This window comes from Zea mays, chromosome 2, assembly GCF_902167145.1.
Source record: "Zea mays cultivar B73 chromosome 2, Zm-B73-REFERENCE-NAM-5.0, whole genome shotgun sequence".
Taxonomy (NCBI): Eukaryota; Viridiplantae; Streptophyta; class Magnoliopsida; order Poales; family Poaceae; genus Zea; species Zea mays.
Genome location: NC_050097.1, coordinates 169,728,046 through 169,736,523, shown reverse-complemented (window position 1 = coordinate 169,736,523; position 8,478 = coordinate 169,728,046). Strand labels below are relative to the sequence as shown.

The following is an 8,478-nucleotide window of genomic DNA, read 5'->3' as shown; positions in this document are numbered from 1 at the left end:
TTAGGGTAAATCCTATTTATTTAAATAAACTGGGTTTTTATAAAAATAAATCGAATACAAATAAACCTTTGGAAATTAATTAACAAACAAAAGTCATGCTCTAAAAATAAATGCATTAACCGTTGATTAAAGTTTTATATTACTCAAAGGCTAATTTTTTCACAACATTATTTTCTTTTAAAAAAAACTCTCTACTCTAATGGATTTAACAACCAAAATTGATTTGCTTTTAACCAATGGAAAAAATAGAAAAGAAGATGATAAAGAGAGGGTAACACCTGAATTTGGTGAATATTCGAAAAGAAATTTTATACCCCCAAATTCAGGGTGTTACACCCTGTCACCCACTAAAACAAAACGGCCGAGTAAAACAACCCGAAAGACGACGCAACAAGCATCGCCTGTTCATCCTGTTATGCCAGGATGCTTCCCACCACCTACTCATCATCGATGTATTGTCCTGTTCAAATATGGAATGGTACGATGTTGAACCCATGGTACATGCGTACTCCCTTTGTCTATTCAGGCTGGGGGGCATCTCCATTCTAATCCTTTTTGATCCATTGATGAAATGATCACGGTCGAGAAAGATGCAGTCTTAAACGATATTTACGCATTGGGGCTCTATTGAATGATCGCCATATTGGATCGAAAAAGCCGGTGGCTTGCATTAGGCTTAGTTCATATGCTTTTGGTTCGTCAACCTCCACCAAAAGGCAGGGGGCATATGTTGAGCACCAGAAACGACCGCGCGGACGGTCCGCGTGTGCGCAGAGTCAGTTAGGGTTTCGAGTTTCTCACGGGATTTGTTACCTAAAACCACAGGATTAGCTCGGGAAACAACTTGTAGCGGATCCAGACCCCCCTTTATATAGATGAAGGGCTACGACTGATTGAACCCCCACAATCGATCAAATCAATTCTATTTCTCGTTTTACTTATGCATTAGGAGTAGTTCTAGTTTAGCTCTAGATTAGTTTTCCGTACCCCAAATTCTTCGTTTCTCTTCGGCTCTACGTCGATTAGAGGTGTCTAGGGTGGTCTGCCGACCCTAGACGAAGCCTAGGATCTCTCCTCCCCGACGGGGTCCCTCTCGGGAGCGAGATTCAGGCGTCGCCGGCGAACTCCGGTGCCCCTACGCACGCGCGGGCCGTCCGGCCTCTAGGCACGGACCGTCCGGCAGGGAACCCGAGCCCTGCACCAGGTCGCGGACTATCCGACCCCTGGCTGCGGACCGTCCGCACCTGTGCAGAGAGCACTGCAACATGTTCTCAACACAGTGGCACCAATACTCTCGTCCGCCACAACTGCTCACGATACATGTTTTCCATCATATGTCCACCAATCAAACCTAATTAATCTAAACCCTAAAGAACCACAGGAAGCAATATATATATATATATATATATATATATATATATATATATATATATATATATATATATATATATATATAGGGCAGGTATAACGGGAGCCCTGGGCTTCCAATAGTTAAAAGAAGCCCAGGCCGACCACCCTGCAACATGGTTGAACACAACGCGCCGACTCAACCAGGCTGTTGGGTGCGCCACCCGCCCCATACGCGCAAAAAAAGAATGAATGCATGAGTCAAACACGTTCCTTGCATGCGCGTAAATTTAGGAAAGATATGTGTGGCGATTTCTATTTTTAAATGCTTTATTTACTCCATAATTTTAAGTTCGCTGTAACAGCCATGCAGCTAGACTCGTAAGGACTATTTTATGACATATACTGATACTAAATATGCTACATTGTGTAGATAATTATGCAATTAGGTATACTGCATAAAAATCTATTACCAATTGCATGCGCACGAATTTATGATGGAAAGAATGTGCAATGAAAGGAAATGAATTGCACGCATAAAAATAAAAAAATATATTTAATGTTTTATTTCCTTCATAAATATAGGATACCTTCAACAGCCATGCAGCTAAACACATTATAACTAGTTTATCATATATACTGATACAAATTATACTACACGGTGTAGGTATTTATGCAATTCGATACACTGCGTAAAAAATCTGGCATGTTGTTCACTGGTGGACGTATCTCCGGGTTGGAGCGTAAAAAGTTTAAGTTTTAAGCATAAAATTCCTCAATTATAAGCGTAAATACCGAGCCAATGTGAGAGGTTGATAGCTCTAGTAGGTTGTTATTATGATCCTATTTTTATGGCAGATCCGAAAAACATGGCAGCCGCATGCATGCGGTTTATATTTTTATACAGATCCAAAAATTATGGCAAAATGCATGCATGAGCCAAGCATGTTTCCTTGCATGCGCATAAATTTAGGAAAGATATGTGTGTCGGTTTCTATTTTAAATTCTTTATTTCCTCCAAAAATTTAGGATCGCTGCAACAGCCATGCAGCTAGACTCGCAATGACCATTTTATGATATATACTTATACTAAATATGCTACACTGTGTAGATAATTATGCAATTCGGTATACTGCGTAAAAATCTGTTACCAGCTGCATGCACATGAATTTATGATGAAAAGAATATGCAATGAAAGGAAATGAATTGCATTCATAGAAACAAAAAATCGCATTTAATGTTTTATTTCCTTCATAAATATAGGATCTCTCTAACATCTATGCAGCTAAACGCATTAGAACTAGTTTATGATATATACTGAAACAAATTATATTACACTGTAGGTATTTATGTAATTCCTTACACTGCGTAAAAAATCTGGCATGTTATTCACTGGTGGACAAATCTCTGGGTGGAGCGTAAAAACCTTAAGTTTTGAGTATAAAATCCCTCAATTATAAGCGTAAATACCGAGTCAATTTGAGAGGTTGATAGCTCTAGTAGGTTGTTATTACGATCCTATTTTTATATCAGATCCGAAAAACATGGCAGCCGCATGCATGCGGTTTCTATTTTTATACAAATCCAAAAATTATGGCAAAAATCGTGGGAGTTTCCATTGCATGCGCGCAAATTACGAACAACATAAATTAAGGAATTGTCTTTCCAATGTGCATGCAGTAAACTGATATACGAACTCCGTGTTCAAGCATAAAATCGTACAATTTTTAGCATAAATAATACATGTGATAGGCATAAAACACAATAATCGAAAAGAAACTGCGCCGGATCGGAAGATGTCACGCACGATCATCGCTGCGCGCATCTCATGCCTTCCGTGACGCCGCTCGCTCGAACATCGCGTCTCATGAGTCGTCGTCGCTACTCGCACGTTGACGGGCGTCGCTTGCTCGCCGGCTTTGGAAGTGCCGCCTCCTCGAGGCCTCGGGGACGCCGCCGTTTGCCCGCACAAGGGCACCGCTGTCGCTCGCCCTCTGGATCGGGGAGCCGCCGCCACCGACCTGGGAACCGCCGCCACTACTCCAGATCGAGGAACCTCCGCCACCGCGCGTCGAGGTCATGGAGTTGCGGCCACCGGCTGGGGGTCCACCGCCGCGCACGCTCTAGGGCAACCGTCGTCGTCGCACGCGGCGTCGCTAATGAATCAGGGTGGAGCGTAAAAAACTGAACCCTACCACTCCCGATCCTGTTTTATAGACGTCTGGATGTGGTCCGGCTCGACCGGATTGCACCGTCCGACCTGGACTTCCTCTAGTTATTGGAAGCCCAGAGCTCTTAATATATATATATATATATAATAAATAAATCAGTGAGACACCATACATTGCTCTTCAAGTTGTATAGACCGAAACGAAGCTTTCAGACTCGAAAACGAAGATTGGAGTCCGTTGGGAGATATGGAAAACGAAGGAAATGAGGAAGAAGAAGAATGGTCGGGAGTAGCTCTCGCCCAGGGAAGTAGGGGATTTATTAAGGCTGCCTAGCTCGGCTCTAAGATCTGTGACGTCGAGCTAGATCATGTCAGCCGCTAGCGTGTCCCTTTGTTCGATGCATGGCTTATGATGCCGATATGTGTTATCTCCACGATATGGTCTATGATATCGAGCAAATAGTCAAAAACACTATTAAGTCGTTCAGGGGGCAAACATGATTTTTCCCCGAAAAAAGAGCTAAAAAATCGGCCTCATCAGCGCACATGGTAATACCGCAAGGGCAACATCGTAACTTCACTGCACACCCTATCCTCCCTCGCCTTCGCCTAGATTCCTATCTCCACCGCGTTCGGGTTCCTCCCAACACCTGCACCGCAGAACCAAACCCTAGCTGCGCTTCCTCCTCCAGATCCCGGCGCCCCGGCCCCATGGCCGCCCTCGTTTCTAGCTCCAGCTTCTCCGCCCGCCGTCCCTCCGCTCTCTAGCTCCGGATCGCACGCGCACGTAAAGACATGGAGCCCGCAGCCGAGGACGCCGCAGCCGCTGCGCCGGACTCGTGGGAGACGGCCGACATAGACGGGCCCATGAGTCGGCTCATCCTCTCCGCGCGACGCGTGTCCTCTTCGCCGGACTTCGCTGACGACCAGGACCCGCCCCAGCCGCCGCCCACACTGCAGCCGCAGGGCGCGCCTTCGGCTCCCTCAGATGCGCGCGAGGATGTGGTAGCCCAGGTCGATCAGTTCCTACGAGAGGCCCTCGAGAAGCCAAGGGAGAGGCTTTCTGGTAAAATTAACGCCTCCTCCGCAGTTAGTTTACCATTCCATTTGTTTGTTATGCGTTAACTTGATTGGGCGACAAAAATGTTAGCTTAGAATTCGTGCAGAGTGTTCCTTGCTTGTTTTGAGATGTGCGCAGGCGGCTAGCTGCTTTATTCATAGGGTACATGTATTCTTGGTCTTAATTATATACTGTGTGCTATCTTTATGTACTTCATCCCTTATGGCTTGCCACTATAGTGAGGTATCTGGAAAATGTGACTGGTGTTTTCCATACAGTTTATGTCCTTTTCACCTGTGCAAACATGCTGGTCCCATGGGATAAGAGATTTTGTACAGCCATCAGATAGTAAAATCCCGTTCCGAAAATTATGAATTGCAAGTGTTTGTTCCAAGCAGCTTGTGCATCTGATGGTCGCGTGGTTCTACTATTTAACCCAATTATCACCAACTGGAACTTTACATTTTGACTGTTCCATTGCCTAATGCTTTAATATTAATCGACAAAATACGCCTAGTCCTTGTATTTGACCCCAGTCTATTCCTTTCTGCAGTGCTAAGAATGGAGCAAGAAATTTTGAAGTTCATTCATGACCCTAGTCGTACAGAGTATGAATTCAATGGCCTTCCAACTTCGTATCTGCGTCTTGCTGCACATCGCCTGGCGCAGCATTACTTCCTGCAGTCCATTGCCATACCAGACAACAGTTTGCCTGATGGAACTGGTTCACGTATCATCCTCCGTAAGACAACATTCGACTGCCGACTGCCTGCTGTCCGCCTTGCAGATATTCCAGTTAACCTGCCACAAGAAGACATCTCTGTGGCGAAAGTAGCTATTAAACAGAGGCCTCAAAAGAATTTACATGGCATGAACAGCTCAAGTGCTCACTCTTCTAGAGACAACCTCCAAAAAAGCGTCGAAGAAAGAAAAGAGGAATACAACAAGGCACGAGCGCGGATATTTAACAACAGCAATAGCAGTACTGCTACTGATGAGAGATCAGCTGAGGAAGTGACTTTACCCAGTACTCTTCACAGGTCCACTTCCTTGGAGTTGAACTCAAGCAATAGAATAGGTCAAGGGGCTGAAATTACTCTTGAGAGGAGCTTGACTACCACTTCAGCTAGCAGCAGGTCAAATAGAAGCAAGATTGATAAGGAGCCTGCAGTCAATAGAAACAAGCAGAACAATAGGGTTGCAATTTTCAGAGATCGTGAGTCAGAGCGCAAGGATCCTGATTATGACAGAAGCTATGACAGGTCAGTTTCTTTTGTCGTAACACATCTCTTTGATGCTAAACTCTTAGCACACCGTAGACAGGAAATCTTTTATGGCTATTTTTACCATGCTTCTGCTCCGTAGTTTCTTATGCATTGTATGAAGTTCTTCATTTGACTATCGTCCAAAACTTTCAAGTCAACTGAAAAATATCAGTTTGATTGCTAATGATGGGATCCTAGTGAAGCATGGCAATAAGAGGATTCTTTCTTTTTATAGTAAACACTAAATCTTGTGATGTACTCCCTCCGTTCCTAAGTCTCCAGCGTATTAGTCATCTGCACAGTGACCAAGGAGCGGCAAAGGAGCGCCGATATGCTTTTACTCGCAGTCTTTTTAACCATGCACTTTCGAATAAATCTGCATGCATGCATGCATGCTCGAGAAACTAAAAATACGGAAGGACCAGCAAAGGAGTGTATTAGCCATCTGCTGATATGCATGCATGCTCGAGAAACTAAAAAGACGGAAGTACCACCTAATACGATGGAGATTTTTGAATAAATCCAATTTGCTTATACGATGGAGACTTAGGAACGGAGGGAGTACTTATTTTCTATGCAGTTGGTTAAGCTAGTTCAGAACTTCAGGTTAAATCATTAAATGATGTTTTTTTGTGTTCTTGTTCAATGTGGTAGACATACTTGATCAGTAGAAATTATTTACTGGCCATGAGTGACTTGTACAGGTATATGCAAAGATTTGATCCTGGATTTGGATTTAGTGGAGGCCCATACACAATTCAACCCCTCTATGCCCCTGCTGTTAACTACAACACCGAATTCCCCCAGCTTGGGTCAGCACACCGATCACCTGTTGCTGTCGAACAGCAACCTCGTCCAATAGCTCAGCACATGCCTGCATCATGGTCAGTGGCTCAAGCATCTAATGCAATTGGCTATGGGCCAGATGGTGTCATGGGACCTTACAGCCCTGGTGCACCTGTGAGATCGTCTGTTTTCATGCATGCTTCACAGCAATATGCTATACCTTCTCGCCCTGGAGTCCCATTTGCACATCCACAGGAATCAATGGGACCATTTGCACAGGTCTGTATGCGCATTTTTTCATCCTTTGTTGATCATATTAAGTTGACATCTGATCGAGTATTATTATAGAAGCTTATGAATACACAGTATATGGTTGGTCTTCACTATAATGACATAATATGTTCCTAGAAATCCTATTGCATGATATTCAATAATTCAACTACCTGTCACAATATTTGCCCTATTGCATTATATGTTGTAGTCTAGGAGTTTTTAAGTTCGATTGAATTGAAACTCTTGAAACGAACTAGTTAAATTTGTTTCTTGTCTAACAGATTTTTTTGTTGGTACAGACTCACCAACAACAACCTGATGCTAGTCTACGCTTTGCCCGGCCCCGGTGAGGGGCCCGGGCATGCCTGCACCTGCCAGTGTGCAACAAACACATTATCCTTTGTTACTGGCAGATGGTAGCAGGCATAAAAAAACCGAGAGGCGTAAGGCAGAGTCAGCCATCTGTTTGATGTTGTCAGCCTGTATGCACTCTCGGTGTAGTTGCTCCCTGCATACTGAGATGCAGGAGGGGCACTGTTCTCCTTTAAACAGAAGCAGCTCTAGGTTTATTGGACAACCCCACTAATCCACAAGAAGATCCACAAGAAGCTGAGAGGTGATGCGTGGGCTGGGGGGGGGGGGGGGGGGGGGGGGGGTTGGTGGCCCTGCATGCCCCTCTTTCAGCTTCATTCTCGGTGCTTTTGCTTCCTCTCACAGATTGAGATGCTGGAGGAGCACATCTTGCCCTCGTTGAATGGGCTCTGTTGTTGAAGGACTGATAGTGTTGGTAAAAAAAATGGGATTGCGCAGTGAGCGGGTGATTGGCAAGGGGAAAGATTGGGATGGTCCAGTATGTGAACAGGCGACAGGGATGTGGGTTAGTGCAACTCTCACTTTTCTTTTTGCTTAAAACTTGGTCCTCTTGGCACTTAGTAATGGAGATGAATCTCATGCAGCCTTAAGCCCCGTTGCCCATGGGATGCTTGCCGGGTTGAGCTGAGGTGGCATGATGACGATGCTGGTTCTTGCTTTGCCTAGTGCAATCGTGGCACCATTCTTGGTCAGGTTTAGAAGCAGAGGCATCTCTGTGCAGCTGCTGTTCACGGAGCTGGTGTTTTTAAGTTCTTTGTAGTCAGTGTTGTGTTGTAAATCAATCAGTGTTAGTTTGAGTGAACAAACCTATTTCTTGTACCATGTGCATGACAAGCAACGACTATAGTTGCTAAAGATGATGACGAATCGTGTATGCCTCACAGGCCTATTTACTACAGAAGTGTTTGGTGTTGGAACAATCTGATGGAGTGATGATCTTGGATTTGTGCGTTTATGCGATGGATGTGTTTTACCTCAACCGTAAGGTTTTATATCTCTCCTGTATGTATTAAAATCTGTAACTGTGCCCTTTAGGTTAACTTCAATGGAGCAAGGTGAGGATAAGCACTGCAGTGACATCTATACGGCTATGGCCCTGTTTGGCACAGCTGCTGCTTGTTGAAAAAGCAACTTATCTGGCTATGACCCTGTTTGGCACAGCTGCTGCTTGTTGAAAAAATAACTTATCTGATAAGCTGGAAACA

General features: G+C 44.4%; 1 protein-coding gene across 1 annotated transcript; it reads left to right on the top strand.

The window, feature by feature from the left end:
- Positions 1-4,064: 4,064 nt before the first annotated feature.
- LOC103647263 (Single-stranded nucleic acid binding R3H protein) lies at positions 4,065-8,231 on the top strand. Its single transcript, XM_008671815.4, has 5 exons — positions 4,065-4,583; positions 5,131-5,839; positions 6,547-6,907; positions 7,201-7,778; positions 7,858-8,231. The coding sequence occupies exons 1-4, from the start codon at positions 4,313-4,315 to the stop codon at positions 7,249-7,251; spliced, it is 1,392 nt and encodes a 463-aa protein (XP_008670037.1). The 5' UTR covers positions 4,065-4,312; the 3' UTR covers positions 7,252-7,778; positions 7,858-8,231.
- The last annotated feature ends 247 nt before the right edge of the window (positions 8,232-8,478 follow it).